Source organism: Aotus nancymaae, unplaced genomic scaffold (genome assembly GCF_030222135.1).
Source record: "Aotus nancymaae isolate 86718 unplaced genomic scaffold, 86718_ANA_hifiasm-v0.15.2.pri h1tg000040l, whole genome shotgun sequence".
Taxonomy (NCBI): domain Eukaryota; kingdom Metazoa; phylum Chordata; class Mammalia; order Primates; family Aotidae; genus Aotus; species Aotus nancymaae.
In genome coordinates, this window is record NW_026988454.1 from 49,882,230 (window position 1) to 49,902,662 (window position 20,433).

The window sequence follows — 20,433 nt, forward strand, 5'->3', positions numbered from 1 at the left end:
GGTTTGATGCCAGTACTATATTGTTTTTGTTACTGTAGCCTTGCAGTATAGTTTGAAGCCAGGTGGTGTGATGCCTGGCTTCAAACTATACTGCCTCCAGTTTTGCTCTTTTTGTTTAGGATTGTCTTGGCTATGCAGGCTCTTTTTTGGTTCCATATGAAATTTAAAGTAGTTTTTATTTCTAATTCTGTGAAGAAAGTCAATGGTAGCTTGATAGCTTGATGGAGATAGCATTGAACCTATAAATTACTTTGGGCAATATTGCCATTTTCATATTGCTTCTTCCTATCCATGAGCATGGAATGTTTTTCCATTTGTTTATCTCTTCTCTTATTTCAGTGAACAGTGGTTTGTGATTCTCCTTGAAGAGGTCCTCATGTCCCTCGTAAGTTGTATTCCTAGGTATTTTATTCTCTTTGTAGCAATTGTGAATGGGAGTTCACTCACGATTTGGCTCTCTGTCTATTATTAGTGTATAGGAATGTTTGTGATTTTTGCATATTCATTTTGTATCCTGAGACTTTGCTGAAGTTGCTTATCAGCTTAAGGAGATTTTGGGCTGAGACAATGGGGTTTTCTAAATACACAATCATGCCATTTGCAAACAAAGAAAATTTGACTTCCTCTTTTCCTATTTGAATACATTTATTTCTTTCTCTTGCCTGATTGCCCTGGGCAAACTTCCAATAATATGTTGAATAGGAGTGGTAATATAGAGCATCCTTGACTTGTGCTGGTTTTCAAAGGGAATGCTTCCAACTTTTGTCCATTTAGTATGATATTGGCTGTGGGTTTGTCATAAATAGCTCTGATTATTTTGAGATACATTCCATCAATACCTAGTTTATTGAGAGTTTTTAGCATGAAGTGGTGCTGAATTTTATTGAAGGCTTTTTCTGCATCTGTCAAGACAATCATGTGGTTTTTTTCATTGGTTCTGTTTATGTGATGGATTACGTTTATTGATTTGCATATGTTGACCCAGAAAGTAGGAACCTGGAGAGGCAGCCTGGCTACAGTGACTTTGTGGTGCACCAGTGGGCTCCACCCAGTTTGAATTTCCCAGTGGCTTTGTTTATACTGTGAGGGGAAAATCGCCTACTCAAGCCTCAATAATGGTGGACGCCCCTTCCCTCAACAAGCTCTAGAGTCCAAGGTTGACTTCAGACTGCTGTGCTGTCAGTGAGAATTTCAAGCCAGTGGATCTTAGCTTGCTGGGCTCCATAAGGGTGGGATCCACTGAGCTAGAATACTTGGCTCCCTGGCTTCAGGCCCCTTTCCAGGGGATTGAACTGTTCTGTCTCACTGGCATTCCAAGTGCTACTGGGGTATGAAAAAAAAAAACTTCATCAGCTAGCTCAGTTTCTCCCCAAATGGTCGCCCAGGTTTTGCTTGAAACCCAGGGTCCTGGTGGTGTAGACACCTGAGGGAATCTCCTGGTCTGAGAGTTGCGAAGACCATGGGAAAAGCATAGTATCTGGGCTGCTATGCACCATCCCTCATGGCACAGTCCCTCACAGCTTCCCTTGGCTGGAGGAGGGAGTTCCCTGACTCCTTGTGCTTTCCAGGTGAGGTGATGCCCCACCCTGGTTTGGGTTGCCTTCCAGGGGCTACACCCTCTGCCTAACCAGTCGCAATGAGATGAGCCAAGTACATCAGTTGGAAATGTAGAAATCATCACCCTTCTGCGTTGATATCACTGGGAGCTACAGACTGTATCTGTTCCTATTCAGCCATCTTGCCAGCCACACAAATTACTTTTAAAATGGAAGGAATCTTACATCTTCTTACCATTGTTCTTTTCTGCTTTCTTCCCCCATCTCATCTCAACACTCATTCTTAAAACATTCTTAAAAAAAAATAAGAACCACTACAAAAGAGAGTCTTGTATATCTAAGTGTATAGCACATTTCTACTTAAGAGATTGAACATTAAAAAACACTTTCCAAATTGTGAACAAAGTTCATACTTAGTCTATTTCATAGTCATAATCATCATCATCCATGTTGATGCTGATGCTGGAGGGGTCTTCAGGTTTTGATTTCTTTTTGGTCTCTTTGCTTTTCTCAGTCAGATATAAGTGATGCTCACATTGCCTCATGATCTTCTTGGAAGACATCCAGCTCTCCCCTTGCTGTTCAGCTGGTGCTGCACATTGTCCTCCCCTTACATCTGTGCCCTTGGCCATCAAGACTTCTCTTGCTTTTAGGCGACTGCAGGTGCAATTCCAGGGATTTCCATCCAGGTACAGGTGCCTGAGGCGAGGCAGACTCTCTAAGGCTTTCAGGTCTAAGGCAGAGATTTTGTTGTTCCTCAGGTTTAGAACGTGAAGCTGCTTGAGGTCCCTGACCTCCCTTTCAGAAATATCCCGGATGGCATTGCCTTTTAGGTCCAGCCTAGCTAAGGTCCCTGGGAGCCTGCAAAGCATGGAAACAGGATGTGAGAGGAGGCCATGTCCATCATTCCACAACTGCTAGGGTAACAGAAACTGAGCAACACTGCTTTTCACACAGCGTTTCACACTGCTTTTCACACTGCTTTTCCCTCTTCTCAAGCTAGGAAACAAGCTTATTTGAGAAAATTAATTATAAGCACAAATCTCAGTCTCATTCCATGGATCTTTAACTTTTTCTCATATATCTTATGTTCTAACCCTCTGATTTTTCTGGCTCTTACTTATAAAAATCTTTAGTTTTTTTCTTGTGAAATGAGATCTCTCAAGCAAAGTGATAAGAAAAACACTAAGTTCCCAATTTCTAAGGTGGCAAAGGCCATTAATCAATAATTTACAGAAGGAATGAAAGTGTCAAAAGTATGAAAAAGTCTTGTTCTTTAGGAATATAAAAGGCAAATGAAGAACTAATGCAATGTTTTGGTAGAGACAGGGTTTCATCATGTTGCCCAGGCTAGTCTGGAACTCCTGGGCTCAAGCGATCCACCAACCTCAGCCTCCCAAAGTGCTGGGATTACAGATGTGAGTCACTGCGCCTGGCCTGACGTTTTTAAATAATTATATGAAAAAAAGTTTTTCTAACTATGACTAAAAAATCTAGAAGCTATAAAAACTTGATAAAGCAACAACATTAAAAAGAATTTTAAAAGAAATTGTGTATAGCAAAAGACAAGCAAAGTCAAAAGACAAATGATAAACTGGGGGTAAGTACAGTGTCTGCACCTTATATCAGACAAAGGATTAATCTCCTTAATATATAAAAAGCCCTTAAAATTGAGAAAAAGAGAGATTATAAAATAAAACAGAAAAATGGGCAAAAAAGCATAGATGGAAGTTCACATAAAAAGCAAAGCAAAGTGCCCTCAAGTTTTCAACTTTACGCAGAACAGAGAAATTAAGATTAAAGCTACACAGAGATGCTACTTAACACTTATCAGATTGGTAAAAATTCTAAGCCTTAACAATCTAGTCTGTGAACAAAGCCGTGAAGAAACAGATATTCTCATATATTGATAGTGGGTTCTAAAATGGCACAGCCCTATGGAGAAAAATTTAGCAAAACCTAACAAAAAAAATACACATATTTATCCTTTAGACCAGCAATCTCACTTCTAGGAATACACCCTGAAGATATGACCTTTCACATATAAACAGTATATGTGGCATTTATTATGATATTATTTATAACAGCAAAAGATTGGAAGCAACCCAGTACGTTAATAAAGAACTACCATGCATCCTTTTAAAAAATAAAATAAAATAATAAAAAAAGAGGCTGGTTTCTATGAATTACCATGAAGTGATTTCCAGAAAACACTGTTAAAGAGATAAAAAAAGCAAGAAGCAGAGCAGTATACATAGTACACTAGTTTTTGTGTAAGAAAAGGGGAAATAGGAATTATGTATACATGTTTACTTATTCGGGGCAACTGAGGGAGAATGATAAATCAGAAGTGAATAAAAATGGCTCCATATAGGGAGTGTTTGGTTCCATGTGATTTTAACTTTTCAACCATGTTAATGTTTTACATGTTCACAAAAAGAAAAACAAAATCAAGCCCTAAAACTGAACACAAACAGGAACAAGCAAATCTAATTAATTAATCAAATGTTTATATTTGTAATATAGTCATATGGAGAAAAGAAAAAGCACTCTGATACAACATTCTTAGTGGATATATTTAAACCTTAGATTCTAAGGACAAAAATATCTCGAAATTTCTCTTAGTATGATTATTGTTAACACTAACATTAATAATGAAATTTTGAAATTTTTTATGAATATTATATAGCAAAACAAATAAATATATTCATGTTACTAGGAAACAATACTTTCATTGTAAGAGAAAAGATAAAAATATAAAATAAAATAAAACCCTCTCTGATGTTAAATATGAATTGAAAATGTCAATGTGAACTCATAATTTTAAAAAATATATTTTCTGGCTCTTGTTTACTGAAAGGGCCTAGAAACAATATTATATTCTAGTAGCAATGCTACCCCAATGCCATGAGCACACCAAGCACACAGACCTCAGCTGCTGAATTCCAATCTTTAAACAACCAGAGCTTCTTGGAGAAATGACTGATTCTATGTTTAGGGGAAAAAACCATAGAATTTCTCAGCCAGAATGTGATAAAATGTTCAAGGATTAATGGGACACCCATTAGGATGGCTACTATCAAAATAACAGGAAATAAAAAGTATTGGCAAGGATGTGGAGAAATTGGAAGCCTTTTGCACTGTTGGTGGGAATATAAAATGGTGCAGCTGCTGTGAAAAGTAAGGGGGTACTTCAAAAAATTAAAAATAGAATTAGCATGTAGTTCAGCAATTCCACTTCTGGCTATTACCCAAAAGACATTAAAACAGGGTCTCGAGATATTTGTACCTCCATGTTCATAGCAGCATTGTTCACAATAGCCAAAAGGTATAAGCAACTCAAGTGTCCATTTACAGACAAATAAATAAACAAAATGTGGTATATACATACAATGGAGTATTATTCACCCTTAGAAAGGAAGGAAATTCTGACACATGCTATAGCATACGTAAACCTTGAGGATATTATGCTACATGAAATAAGCCAGTCACAAAGACAAATACTGTATGATTCCACTTAAGTGAAATATCTAGAATAGTCACATTCATAGAAACCAAAAGTTAGAAAGTAGAATGGTGGTTGTCAGGGGCTGGGAGAAGGGGAAAATGGGAAGTTTTTTAATAGGTATAGAGTTGTAGTTTTGTAATATGAAAACTTCTGTACGTTGGTTGCACAAGAATGTGACCATACTTAATACCACTGAAATGTAAACTTAAACATGATAAATTTTATGTTATGTGTATTTTATTACAACTAAAAAAAAAGATTAATGGAGTCATGTCTCATGAACAGAGGAACTAGCTTGGAAGGGCTCCCACTAGCCAAATTTGTGACAATGACAATTTGGGCACCAAAAGAGACTAGCAACTGTAAATGATCAAAACATACCAAATAAATTAAAATCTATAGGTCCATAGTGATACTTGGAAAAACACAGAAAAGGGGAAGAGGGAAAGAAAAAAAAATTATGTTAAGTGGAAAAAGTAGAATGTAAAGTTGAATGATCCCAAATATGTAAAAACAAATTATGTGCTTATATCTAGATAAAGGCTCTGGTTGAACAATTCTGAATGATTTTTAATTTTTCAGCATATTAAATTTTCAACCTTGAACATCTATTGCTTTATAATCAGAAAGAAAATAAAAGGTTTTTTAAAACTGTGAATACCAATTTGAAAATGTCATGCTCATGCCTATTGATTAAAAAGTAGAAAATAATCACAATGGTGAACCTGAAGATCTTTTTCCTATACAGAAACTTTGTAGTAAGTGCTTTCCTTTTTATGAAATACAAAATGTCTGAAAGTTTAATAGGGAAAAAAAGGCCTTCAAATTGAAATACCACCTGAATGTTATTTTTATACAATGTGAATACACTGGATATATATTCATGAATTTTAATATTCAGTGTAGTTTATTGTGGCAGTCCCGGTTATATGACTGTTACATCAAAAAGAGAAAACAAGTAAGTTTAGCAATATTCTATGATAATACTATCTTTCGCTTGTTATAGCATTATTATTACATGAATTTTATTCCAAAAGGTAGTATTTTGGGTTTTTGGTGCTTGGCCTAAATTTTGCCTTTGGAGTTTTCTTTTTTAAACTAAATTAAATTTGTCATTTTATATTTGTAATCATATCCTAGACTATACAGTAGTATGTATATGTAAGTATTTGTACTTTTTGGGTAAAAATCATTTAAAGTGTCTTCTCCTTAGATAGAATAAATTTTTCCTAAAAAAGTAGATTAATTTACCAGGGAAAATCACATTATACATTCTAACAGTTTGATAATTAAATTAAATTCAAAGTTAATCTCCAAGAAAATATAATTTTGTGCACACACCAGCATATCTAAATGGTATACAGAAAATTTCTTATGTATAGGTTTCCCCCGGCCAAGGAAAAAATAGACTTGTTGGATTGTGTAGTAGTAAGCAACACTTCAATCCCATTGCAGGACAATGAAGCCTAACCAGAAAAGATGTGCTAGAGTAAACAGGAGTCAAAAAGTATCAATGTATTAAGACTTGTGTTCTAACTTAAGCCATTCTATTTACCACTACGTGGTTTTAGGTAAGTCATTTTGCTTCTTAGAGATTCTAATTTTCCATCCTACAGATGAAGCATTCAGTACACAGAAGTCCTATAACCAACATTAGATAATGAAAATGAGCTAGCCAAGTTTTCTATGAAACAAATACAATTATTCAGTTCTTGGATGTGTATCCCAAAATTGTGCCTGTTCTTAGGCTTGACTTTTTTTTTCTTGTTTGTATGAAAGTCATCACCAAAATGACATTGCAAGAGAAATCACTATTTATCCTGGTTTTGTGACTTTCTGACAGTCACTTACTGCTTTGATATAATTTATAAGTCTGATTTATATTTTAAAGTAGCCCTGATTTTAAAATTAACAGTTTTCTAGAAATGTTATCATGTTCTTTGGGTAGCTATTGCTTTTTGGATGAAAAAGGGGCATAGCCCATTTTGCCAGTAGATAGATAGCACTTGGATATAAGATAAAATGCTATCTGCATTAGGTTGTAAGAAGCTATTCTAGATTTCAGTAATCTGAAGAGTGGATAAAAAAGAGATAATCTAATTTATATTTATTCACTAACCTGCAAATGGATGAAATCTGAAGTAGAAACAACTGAGGTCCAGTTCCTCAATTCCTGGGCATTCGAAGTATTGTATTATTTTACTGACAGTAAATTTCAGAGGCAGGATTATGCAGTGGCTAAAATTTCCTGGCTCTGGATTTAGACTATTGTGTTTAAATTCTGACTATGATGTTGACCAAGTTTCTGAATACCTCTAAGCCATAATGCCCTAGTCTGTGAATTATTAGGTAAACCAGTGTACATACCTTGACAGAATTATTTTATGTATCTAAGTTCGCTGCTGATTTTAATAAGTACTTAATAAATGTTAGGTCTTATTTTCTATCTCAAGTAGTGTAATGAGGCAAATGTAGTAGGTCTTTGAATATATGTGCACCTAAAACCATATACTATTATTTTCTTGATGAAATGTAGAATGGAGGATGGTAGGCAAAAGACGAGATGTGCCAAAATATCACTGGTGATAGAAGCAGATTGCCTGTGTTAATAGCTTACTTGTAGAAAACTGAATTGCATAGTATAGATTTCATATATGAAGAAGAAGCATGCAACTTTTTAAAAGTTGTAATGTCTTCCTCTTTTTTCCGGCTGGAACCATGGAGGGTGTACAAGAGAAGAAGAAGAAGGTTCCTGCTGTGCCGGAACCCTTAAGAAAAAGCGAAGGAATTTCGCAGAGCTGAAGATCAAGTGCCTGAGAAAGAAGTTTGCCCAAAAGATGCTTCGAAAGGCAAGGAGGAAGCTTATCTATGAAAAAGCAAAGCATTATCACAAGGAATATAGGCAGATGTACAGAACTGAAATTCAAATGGCGAGGATGGCAAGGAAAGCTGGCAACTTCTATGTACCTGCAGAACCCAAACTGGAGTTTGTCATCAGGATCAGAGGTATCAATGGTGTGAGCCCAAAGGTCCGAAAGGTGTTGCAGCTTCTTCGCCTTCGTCAAATCTTCAATGGAACCTTTGTGAAGCTCAACAAGGCTTCAATTAACATGCTGAGGATTGTAGAGCCATATATTGCATGGGGGTACCCAAATCTGAAGTCAGTAAATGAACTAATCTACAAACATGGTTATGGCAAAATCAAAAAGAAGCGAATTGCTTTGACAGATAACGCTCTGATTGCTCGATCTCTTGGAAAATATGGCATCATCTGCATGGAGGATCTGATTGATGAGATCTATACTGTTGGAAAATGCTTCAAAGAAGCAAATAACTTCCTGTGGCCCTTTAAATTATCTTCCCCACGGGGCGGAATGAAGAAAAAGACCACCCATTTTGTAAAAGGTGGAGATGCAGGCAACAGGGAGGATCAGATCAACAGGCTTGTTAGAATGAACTAAGGTGTCTCCCTGATTATTTTTCTAAGCTGGTCAGTTAATAAACAGTACCTGCTCTCAATTGAAAAAAAAAAAAAGTTATAATGTGTAAAGACCATAAATAAAGAATTTTTAAAATTAAAATATAAGGAATAGATATTATTATGTTTCAAGTTTTAACTTTTTTTGAGACAGGGTCTTGCTGTGTCACCCAGGCTGGAGTGCAGAGGCACAATCATGGCCCAGTGCAGCCTACCTCAGCCTCCTGAGTAGCTGCGACCACAGGCATGCACCACCACACCTAACTTAATTTTTAGAAAATTTTTGTAGAGATGGGGTCTCATTATATTGCCTAGGCTGGTCTTGAACTCCTGGACACAAGTGATCTGCCTGGCTCAGCCTCCCAAAGTGCTGAGATTACAGGCATGAGTTACTGTGCCCAAGCATGTTTTAACTTTTAATGAGAGGAAAACTACAGAGAAACCTTCTGGGTCTTTCCCACTTGTCAATCAAAACAAAAAAGGGCTGAGGAATGGAGGCAGTGTTGATAGGGGTATTTCAAAGTCACAAGAACTTTGCTATCACAGCTAGCCAAGTACTTTGATACAGCAGACAGTTGTGTTGCTTAATTTAAGCCTCACAGGAAAAGCCCATTCCCACCTCATGTTACTGGCCCCATTGTCCTTGCACAGTAGTTCTTGACCCTAGCTGCACATTAAATTCATCTGGGAGCTTTTCAAAAGTCATGATGCCTGGGTCCAGGGGCATCTGATTTAATTGCTTTGAAGTGAGGCCTAGGTATGAGTATGTGTTTTAAAAATATTCCTCCAGATAATTCTAATGTGAAGCCAGATTTGAGAACTATGGCTAGCACAGGTTTGCAATTCCATTCCATTTGGGTAAAACATTGTGCTTTCTGTAATCACTTATTAAAACACAAATACTCTGGCAAGAGTAAATAATTAAGTTATTTTTTCCACTCATTAAACTTAGCAGGATTACTCAACAAAATGCTTTCTAAAAGTCACTTGAATAGAAAAACCTACCAAGTTCACCATATTTCCCAAGGCTGTCATAGTCTGCTGTCATATATTTTACATGATATAGTTACTGTCTAAACTGTTGTATGAGTTTTTATTTTATACACTATTTTTTTCCTTGGAGTCGGGCAGTCAGTAATAAAAAATAACGCTTGTAACATAGTCAAGAAGTTATTTAAATAATAAGTATTAGAGTCTTGAGACACTGCAAGTGTGTTTTTGCCTTACGGCCTTTGAATTGGCTGTTCTTCTGTCTAGAAAATGTTTTCTCCCAAACAACTTCAAAGCTAGATCTCTCATCTTCTTCCAGTCTTTGCTCAAAGGTTATATTTTCATGAGGGTTACCGTGCTTACCCTATTTAAAACTGCAACCAGCCACCTCACCCACTACACTCTTGAACCTGGTAATCATGTCCTTTTTTGTTGTAAGCCACAATACCCAATACAGTCTGAGTATTATATATTTTACTTATGTAATATGTTTGTTGTCAATCTTCCCCTGCTAGATTTTAAACTGTATAAAACAGGAAGTTTTATCTCTTTTATTGCATTGATGTCTCTCAAGTATCTGGTAAAATACCTGGCAAATAAGTGCTCAAAACATATTGATTAAAGTAGTTGTATATACATGCTTATGCAGTCAAAGAAATTAATTACTTTGAAATCACCTTCAATATGTATTTTGAAATACTGAATTCTCTTGGAAACATCACTTTTTGATGTTTTACATTGAGTACAGTTACCATACTATATAATTTTTTAAAATCCCCTTTTCAATTAGAAAAAAGAATATCTCTACATAACAAAGATCATTTTCCCCTTTTTACTGATAAAAAATTAGTATAGGCTGGGCCTACAATAATTAGTGGCTCATGCCTATAATGGCAGTAGTTTGAGAGGCTGAGGTGGGAGGATCAATTTCTTCTAGGAGTTTGAAACCAGCCTGGGCAATGTAGTGAGACCTCATCTCTTAAAAAAAAAATGTTTAATTAGCAAGATATGGTGCACGCCTGTAGTCTCAACTACTCAGGAGGCTGAAGGGAGAGAATTGCTTTAGCTTAAGAGGTTGAGGCTGCTGTGAGCCATCATTACCCCACTGCCCTTCAGCATTGGTGACAGAGTGAGACCCTGCCTTAAATATATATATATATATATATTATAAAACACAATAAAATTAGGTAAATAGAGTACCTTAGGATTCTACAGAAACCAGAAGTTGGTATATTCATTATGAGAAATTTGATAATGCTAATAGCCAGGGCAAGAAGCCTTTTATTTTTTCAATAAAGCGCTGAAAGAACAAAAAGAATCCACTGATAGACAAACATAGTATCATTTTAAAGAGAATAACAGTGTTTCATCCTACATTTTTATGATTTATCTACTTTAAAATGTAGAACATGAAATAAAGTTTAAAGAAATAGGATCAGGGGCCGGGCGCGGTGGCTCACGCCTGTAATCCCAACACTTTGGGAGGCCGAGGCAGGTGGATCACGAGGTCAAGAGATCGAGATCATCCTGGTCAACATGGTGAAACCCCGTCTCTACTAAAAATACAAAAAATTAGCTGGGCATGGTGGCGCGTGCCTGTAATCCCAGCTACTCAGGAGGCTAAGGCAGGAGAATTGCCTGAACCCAGGAGGAGGCGGTTGCAGTGAGCTGAGATCGCGCCATTGTACTCCAGCCTGGGTAACAAGAGCGAAACTCCATCTCAAAAAAAAAAAAAAAAGAAAGAAATAGGATCAATTAATATAAACACATATTGCGTAAGTTATAAATTATGAGGAGTAGGGGGAACAGGTGCAGCAGGTTGGATATAGAGGGAGGGATATTTGGGAAGAGAAACTGTCCAAGTGTGAGGGTGTGTGTGTGTGTGTGTGTGTGTGTGAAAGAGAGAGAGAGAGAAGAAAGAGAGAGAGAGAGAAACTGAAGAGATAACCAAAACCACAAGGTAAGACAAACCTGGTGGACTCACTCACTCATTCAAACAGATACACAGAGAAATAAGCAAAGCCAGCTTAAGCCCTTTAAAGATCACAGCACTGAAAAGAATATGAGGCTCCCCAACAAGTAATTCAAAATAAATGCAATATTACATTGTAATGTTTTAATTTTTCCCTAATAACTTCTACTTCAATACATTTTAGAATATCAATATCTTACTATATTTACCCCCCTCATTCTTTCCTGGTGTCCTTGCTTTGCTAGTGGCTAAGCTCAGGCCTACTGACTGTTGATTATCCAGGCCATATACAGTACTTAGAAACTGAGACACATTCTTTACAGTATCTTTATATTATGTTTGCAAATATACATCTCATCTGTTGGTGTCTTGTCCCAGAGGCAAGATAAAGTTAGTGCAGTATTTAGTTTGAGTGCTGGAGTTTCCACACCTCTGTTTGAAACTTCTATCCCTAAATCCTTGTGTAGGCTTGGTCAGATAATTCACTTTTGCTCTAATTTTCTTGCTTAGATGATGTGCTCAATTATCCCAAGCTTCAGAAAACTATTATGATAGCTACAATAAATTAAAACACTCACCTTAGGGGTATGGACAACAGCAGGTTCCGCTCCAGGGCCAGGTTGGAGAGCTGAGAACACCTCTGCAGGGCTCCAGCTTCGAACAGACTCACAATGTTGTTGTCCAGAAACAAATGTTTCAAGTCTCGAAGGTCCTGGAAGTCTTGTGCTGTAACTTTCTGAATCAGATTATTGCTACAGTCAAGTTTTTGTAGCTTTACTGGCAGTCTGAAGGGCAACATTTGCAGCTGGTTTTGGGACAACTCAAGAGTAGTTAAATTTGTAAGTTGCTGTGCCCCATTGATGGAAGACAGTAAGTTTTCTGATAGGTAAAGATGGGAAAGATTCTCCAAGTGTTTCATGTCTCGAAACCTTACCATTCTGAGCTGGTTTCTTTCCATCTTTAAAGACAGCAAGGATTTGGGTAGATTGATAGGAATTTTAGTCAGAAAGTTACCACTGAAACTGAGAAACTGCAAAGACTGTAGAGAAGTAAAGAAACTACCTGATATAAGATGTAGTTTATTATTCTCCAAGCTCATATGTGTCAGATGGGGAAGTAACTGGGGTCCAGCTATAGCCTCCATATCGTTGCCATCTAACATCAAACTTTGCAAACTGACAAGGGAGGAAAGCATGCTGGGAGAGAGGGAAGAGATCAGGTTGTTTTTAAGTTCAAGGATTTTTAATTTCATCAGTCCTTCAAAATCTGATCCATGTAGGACATTTATTGAGTTATCATTTAGAATTAACACTTCAAGACTGGCTGGGAGAGCACTAGGGACTTGTCTTAACTTATTTTTCCAGAGTTCTAAGGTCTTCAAAGTACCCAGAGTTTTGAAGGTGTCATTTTCTACTGGCTCTGTTCCACTGGCAAGCAGAATAAAATCTTCTAGAGCCAACATTTGGTTGAAATCAGACAGCTACAAAAAATGTGGAGGCAGGGAAGGGGCAGAAAAAGCAATAAATTAATATTGTTTAAAAAATATCATACACACCATCATTACAATACTAATAATACTTCAGATTTCTCTTTGGGTTCTATTTTAAATTATCTCTTGGAAAAGGGCTGAAACTCAGATCCTGACTATTTTTGTTTATGATTGATAACATCAGTGTAAGGTATGAAAAATATTCTAAGCACTTTCACACATCATTGATAGACACATAATATTGGCCAACTTTTACTACATATTCTCTGACCCAGCAAATTCACTTCTAGGCAGAGATACTTACAAATTGCAAAATGATTTATGCACTAGGATGTTCTTTGTTGTATCATCTTATAATAGCCATAAATTGAAACAATCTGGAACTCTTTCACCAAATTATTAGCAGTTTCTAAATCTAGAGGGTAAGATTACAAAGGATTTTCACTAGGTACATTTTGTATTGTTTAACATTATGAATCACACTTTTTAAAAAGCATTGAAAGTTAAAAAAAAAACCATAAATGTCCTACGCATTCACTAGGATGCATTTACTGGAAACACTTTCAACTATATTGTATTTTGGAAAATGAGCTTACCTGTTTCCTATGCCCAATTTTCACTTCACCAGTGAAAAAAAATTCATAAAGAAACAAATGTATCCTGGTCAACATGGTGAAACCCCGTCTCTACTAATACAAAAAATTAGCTGGGCATGGTGGTGCGTGCCTGTAATCCCAGCTACTCAGGAGGCTGAGGCAGGAGAATTGCCTGAACCCAGGAGGCGGAGGTTGCGGTGAGCCGAGATCGCGCCATTGCACTCCAGCCTGGGTAACGAGCGAAACTCCGTCTCAAAAAAAAAAAAAAAAAGAAAAAAAAAAAGAAACAAATGTATACATGTTATCTCCCTCTATCTCTGTAGAGCAAAGAGTTCGTTCATGCATATGTCCCAGACCTAATGCCACTCTTCGCCTAGAATTTAGGTATTTGCCAAATCTAATATACTGCCTTCATGTTTTGCAAGTTCCCCTCTCTCTACATGCCTGCTAACCTCTCAGCTTAACACTCAGGTCTTTTTGTCGATGATGTAATCATCTTTATTTAGTGCTAGGAGTAAGGTTATGTTTAAGCAGAAAAAGGAATTGTTCCAGGTTTCCTTCAGATTGATAAATCTTCGCAAAATTTTCAATCTGCCTTAGAATTCAATGAAGCTGGAATTTTCAATATACAATTTCATGTGTCTTACTATCCACAGTTTTAAATATTTGACTTAATTATGTAGTTGAGCACTTTTATAATACAAATACATGATTAACACCTTCAAGGTGAGTTAATTTTGTATCATATATTTATTATAGGTACTTATATTCTGGGAGATATGTGTTGGATTTTTTCCTGATCATCAAAGCAACATTTGTTCTCTATAAACAGTCTTTAAATTCTGTAAAATATGGAGAGAATATAAAATAATCCATAATCCTCCCATTAAGTAATAATCCTTATTTATATATTTCTTAGGAAGAATTTGAAGAAGCTTCTCCTCTTCCACAAAAGATGTAAAGCACAATCATTTTAACTGACTGGTACCATAACTACATTCTCATTTGTCTTCTACCTTTGAAGAAAATATATCACTTTGGCTTATATCCATTTGAATGGCAATAGTGAAGTAAACTTAATGATTTTTTGCATATGTGGACACAAAGAATTGAACCAAATCTACACTCCTCTAAAAAGAAGTGACTTGGGTCACCTAGCACACTGTCTTGGTATCACATGTAATCAGTTGCTCATTAAGTCTTCCATTCAACACAGCTAAGCAGTTCATCATGTCTTGAGAGTGAAGTCTGAGTTAGTGAATAGCAACAGAACAGGACAGAGGGAACAAAAGAACAAAGCTGAACTCCTTTCTTATGCCATACACAAAAATAACTCAAAATGGATCACAGACCTAAATATACAAGCTAAAACTGTTAGAATAAAATATGGCATTAGATTTTCATGAACTTGGATTGGTAAAGCTAGCTTAGATGTGACATCAAATGCATGAATGACAAAAGAAAACATAGATAAATTAGGCCAGGTGTGGTAACTCAAGCCTGTAATCCCAGCACTCTGGAGGCCAAGGACGGTAAAGAGCAGCTAGTAAAGAAAAAGCAGCAGAATATATGGGGGTGCAGAAAGTGAGAGAGCAAGGTCTAGGGAGAGGTGAGAAGGATGGAATCAAGGGTCTTGAGTACAAGGAGAGACATGTCCTCTCTGGAGAAGAGTTTGCAGAAGTAGATGGAGACAAATTTGTAAACAGTGAGCAGAAACTGACGGAGATCAAGTCTTGTCATTTGTCAATAAAATGGGAGGCCAGCTATTCATTGAGAATGAGGATGGCAGAAATTGAGTATGCAACCCAACACTGTACTGAAGTTTTGGAAGATACTGAAAGATTCTGTAAATTCAAACCCAATAAACAGAATATACACTGTATTTACCAAATGCAAGTGAGATATGGTCACTTAAAACCTAAGTATTTTTAAAAAACAAGTATCATTGGTCAGAACTTTCATCAAAAAAAAAAAAACTTTCATTTTCCTTAACAAAATAATCCTGTCTTTTATTATGGTTCTGTTGTGAACTGTCCTTCCAAGAGATAATTACCTGGCTTAAAGTCAGGGAAGTGGCAATGCTGCTCTTCAATAAAACTAAACCAACAACAAATTGACTCATCCAATAACTGAATTTGATAAGAGGTATAATTTTATCTTATTGGCTACAAAGTAGCAGTGTCGAATCATTACCAGGATTAGTTGACATTCCACTCAATAGGCATCTCAAGTCCTCTGAGCAAATATTTAAGCAGCTTACCCTGTAACCAGGTGTCTTGCTTGAATGTTTACACTTAATGGAGGCAGACTTGCTATCTGGTGTTAGGCACTACAGGGTTAGAAGAGGAAAGCAAACAGATGGAGACAAGACAACTGTGTTTATTGAGACAGCATCTAAATACTATTCCACATATTTTAAACTCTGTGTGTTTATGGGACACCCATACGAACACTTCTTAACCAGATTAAAGGGATGGTGTCACGGTTTGAAGGTAAGTTAGACTCACCTGCTGCCTCTCTGCACCTGGCTCACAGAGAAGCATTTCTTTTAGAATTCGGATCTTTGAGGGAGAAGCAGGAAATAGTAAAGGAAAATTAGAGAGCCACAGAATTTTCCATATGGAAGTGGCCTGGGATCACCTATCTAATCTAGCCTTCTTACTTCATAAAGGTGCAGCCCAGAGATTTTTTTAACAGCCAGCCTAAGACAGTCACATCTCTAATTAGCAGGGGAATCTGGGATGAGAACTCTTGATAATTTTCAAAATATCAGAGATCAAAAATAAAAGTTCATTTATATTATATAAGTCAGACAAATCCATAGCACTCTTTTCAGTGCCCTCTGGATAAGTGGGAATAAAAATAAAATTCATAATTAAAAGCACATACAATGAGAACTGCAGGTAACTTGGCAAAACAAAAAAATTTACTTCTGCTGTATAGGTTTCCACAAAAACACTGACACCTGACTGATATGTAGGGTTTGTATGAATTCTTCTGATATACTGGGTTCGCTTTGGTAGTCTGATGATGCTTTAAGTATCATCTTCCATCTATGGAATAAACAAAACTACATTTTCCTCTGAAAGGATTTATTCTTAATCCTGGGGACATAAAGTAGAAATATACTTTTTGTTAAGCAAGAGTCATTTTTACTTTGCAGCAACATAGTTTTTGATCTACAGTTAATGATTCTTTTTGTTGTTGTTTTCCTAAAATTAAACATCCAAAGGTATATACCCATCTCAATAGTGCAGAGCAAGCAGGTAGCTAGTTCAACTACCTTACTTTGATCGCTAGCACTTTTAAATTATGATCATTTAAAATAAATGTAACAACCCCACACTAGCCTCCCATACTGTCTCTGTCTCACAAAGTAAGATTGCAACAATTTGAGTGCCACATGACATAGTTACCTGGAGATGTTGAATTTTGCTGTGGCTAATGTAGAGCCTCTTGGTGGTGGAAGGAATATTTGATGGCACCTCTGTCAGTCTGTAGCATTGCACCAACTGCATAGAATCACAGTTACATCTTCCAGGACAGTTAGGATTAAAACCATCGCTAAGAGAGAGCAAAATAAAGAAAGCATAAATCAGATGCATCTTCCAAAACAGGGGCTCTCAGGTGTAGGTAGGTGTTTAGGTGATGTCTCACTCTTTATACCATGAAATCTGATAATAAAATCTTATGAATGTGTACTCTGTCAATGTAAGAAGACAGGAAAGAAAAAAATCCTCAATTTGTCTGGGTTAAAATGTTAGCAACCATTACAAAGAGGAAGGGGTTTAAACATTGATAAGCTGCCTTAATATTTGTAGGTGAGCAAAACTCTATGTTATTTATGACTTTGAAGGCTAATCTGCAAACACCTCTATCATCTGTAGTTTCCTTGTTTTTAAATGTGACATTAGGGAATTAGCGGGAAAAGACAAAGAGCTGTTTTATAGTGGGCCATAAAACCTTTGAATTTTCTGTGCCCCTATGTTAAAACCATTTTTGTGGGACTGAAACAGGCAGGTGTTGTCTTCTCACATTAACTAGTAAGGGAAAATAAGAAGGTTTTCTATTCGTTACTGCTGTTTCAATAACATTTTATTGCTAAATAAAACAATGGCGGTACAATGGCAAGATACGTAGAGGCACAGATAACTTACTCATTTATCACTTGATTCACTGAAATGTAATATTTGGAAAACATCTTTGTCACTCAAAAAACTGCTGACTTAGAGAACAAAACATCAACATGGGTCGATTATTTTCATCTATTTTTAATAATGATAGAAAGGGCCTCTAGCCGCTTCAGAGGACGTTGTCAGATGTGAAACCTCACTGATAACAGAGGGGAAAGCTTTACTTGTCTAGGCACTTCTTTGTTTGGCTTTTTTGTTACACTCTGAGCATACCCACTGAGGGTTTTGAAAGCATTCCATGCAAAAAATTATATAAAGAAAATCTCTACCCACAAATGAAGAACTTAATTTTCTAATGCCAGTGGGCCTCATCAGTTTGCTCTAATGAAACCCTTAATATTAAAAAGATCCTTCAGCCTCCTCTTCAACTTTACCTCTCTGCTATATTTGTCGTTTGAAATGTGAACCCTGAAAATCTGAGAGAGATCTCAGTTAATTTAGAAAGTTTATTTTGCCAAGGTTGAAAACACATGCCCATGACATAGCCTCAGTAAGTCCTGATAACATATGCCCAAGGTAGTCAGAGCAGTTTGGTTTTATACATTTTAGGGAGATATGAGACATCAGTCAACCTATGTAAGATGAACATTGATTTGGTCTGGAAAGGCACAGAGGAAACTTCCAGTTCAAAGACAGGTAAGAGACTAATGGCTGCATTCTTGTGAGTTTCTGATTAGCCTCTCCAAAGGAAGCAATCAGATATGCATTTATATCAGTGAATAGAGGGGTGACTTTGAATAAAATGGAAGGCAGATTTTCCCTAAACAGTTCCCAACTTGACTTTTCCCTTTAGCCTAGTGATTTGGGGGGCCCAAAGTATTTTCTTTTCATATTTCCCCAGTTTAATTTTTAAAATCTTTTGAGAAAGCATTTTAGAAGAAAATGAGTCTTTGCTCTCAGGTTTCATCTGATCTCTCTTGGCTAGGATGATTTATTCCTAGACAGGTGGGTCTCAAGTTATTAGAAAAAGGTCATTTTTAGAAGGTTGTGAAGTCTCACGTACTATGAAAAAAAATACGGGGAGGAAGGGAGAAAAACAACAATAAAGAAAGAACATCCTGGAAAATCAATATAGGCCACATTACTCTGAAGTCCATACATCAGTAGGCAGGTAGGAAAGTGGCTTATGTATGTAAATAGGTTGCTGTTATTTTCTTCTGAAGTTTAAGTTGTCTAGCTTTAGTTTGCAGGGCTTTATGAAAGCACAGCTTAGTTTTCAGTGACTCCGAATTAGGAAAAAGGTCGGGGGGGAGGGGGAGAAAAAAATGAAAACAGTATTTTAAAGACTTGTAGCCAAGAAAAAATTAGAATTTGATCCAAACTGTAGAAAATAATAAAAATTGAAAAACAATAGGTAAGACTAGAATCTAACCATAGGTGTACTACAGTTTTTGAAACCTAATTTTTCTCTCTCCAGTTTCCCATTTTTACTAAAGACAAATCATAGTAGGACTGGTTTGCTTTATTGTACTTGGCCTAATTATTTGTATATACTATAGCAAGAATAATTAATTTTTACATAGGCTGTTCTCTTTTCTTTTGAGATAGAGTCTCACTCTGTCACCCAGGCTGGAATTCAATGGCGCAACCAGCCTCTATTTCCTGGGTTCAAGTGATTCTCCTGCCTCAACCTTCTGAGTAGCTGGGATTATAGGTGTGCATCACAATGCCTGGCTAATTTTTTTTTTGTATTTTTAGTAAAGATGAGGTTTTGCCATGTTGGCTAGGCTGGTCTTGAATTCCTGACCTCAAGTGATCCACCCACCTCAGCCTCTCAAAGTGCTGGGATTATGTGTGTAAGCCACCATGCCCATCCTACATAGACTTTTAAATTGGTCTTGATGAAACTTTGTTCCATAGAAGGAATCTCAGATAAGATTTTTTTAAAGCCAAGCCCAGTCATGTATTTGTACCATTAAATACCTATGATCCTATGATTTGGTGAGTTCCTCTCCTCTTGAGGTTCCAAGATAAACTTGGGGTCCTGGACATGTCAGAAAGTGCATTCTTTACTTACCACAGGTCAGCAACCCTGTACAGGGACTGTGTAGACAAAGGTATGCAGCCAGTTTTTCCAAAAATTTTATTGGCTCAATAAGTTTGAAAAGGAAAACACACCATTCCAGTAAAAGTCTTGGTAACATAACCAGTTTCTCCAATTGTGTCCTGTCACAAATGAAAACAGATTCTTATTGCACTTATGCAACTAACTATATTGTCACAAGAATACAAATAATTTCCAAATTCTGTAGAAATAAGGTGAAGAAAAACAAATATGCTCCAAATTTTGTTCATAGGAATATAATTTAATCAATTGTTAAAATCTGTAAATACCTTACAAGTTTTTTTTTTTTTTACTCTGAAAAGCAAAACAAAGGATCAGCAATGTTTTAATCAAAACTTGAAAAGATTATTTTGGTCTTCTATTAGTTTAGTCCATGAAGTTAATTCCTATTCTGCTTGATATTCATAAACATTTCAGTTCTATATGAGTCCTGAAAGTTTTTCCTCTATTTTGATGTCACAATCTTCAAAGTTATCAGAAACCTGCATTCTAGAGCACCTGTTAGAGTTTTATAAAGGACTATAAAACCACCTTCTAAAGAGGACCAGAACAAGACAAGAATTGTCCATGGATGACAAAAAGTTTC

At 36.5% G+C, this 20,433-nt stretch overlaps 1 protein-coding gene and 1 pseudogene across 1 annotated transcript; one reads left to right on the forward strand and one right to left on the reverse strand.

Annotated features, from left to right (window-relative positions):
- Positions 1 to 1,483: 1,483 nt before the first annotated feature.
- LOC105722724 (nephrocan-like) lies at positions 1,484 to 17,294 on the reverse strand. Its single transcript, XM_012460399.2, has 3 exons — positions 17,006 to 17,294; positions 12,083 to 12,984; positions 1,484 to 2,417 (listed from the first exon to the last, which is right to left on the reverse strand). The coding sequence occupies exons 1-3, from the start codon at positions 17,192 to 17,194 to the stop codon at positions 1,970 to 1,972; spliced, it is 1,539 nt and encodes a 512-aa protein (XP_012315822.2). The 5' UTR covers positions 17,195 to 17,294; the 3' UTR covers positions 1,484 to 1,969.
- LOC110567425 (large ribosomal subunit protein uL30-like) lies at positions 7,783 to 8,525 on the forward strand (annotated as a pseudogene).
- Positions 17,295 to 20,433: the final 3,139 nt, after the last annotated feature.

Bases quoted from the DNA above. Each gene is read 5' to 3' on its own strand.
- LOC105722724 (XM_012460399.2), bottom strand. From the start codon at position 17,194: ATGCATCTGATTTATGCTTTCTTTATTTTGCTCTCTCTTAGCGATGGT. The intron at 12,985-17,005 runs GTAACTATGTCA...CATTTTTTGTAG, and splicing joins GCAAAATTCAACATCTCCAG to CTGTCTGATTTCAACCAAAT. The intron at 2,418-12,082 runs GTGAGTGTTTTA...CATGCTTTGCAG, and splicing joins CTGTTGTCCATACCCCTAAG to GCTCCCAGGGACCTTAGCTA.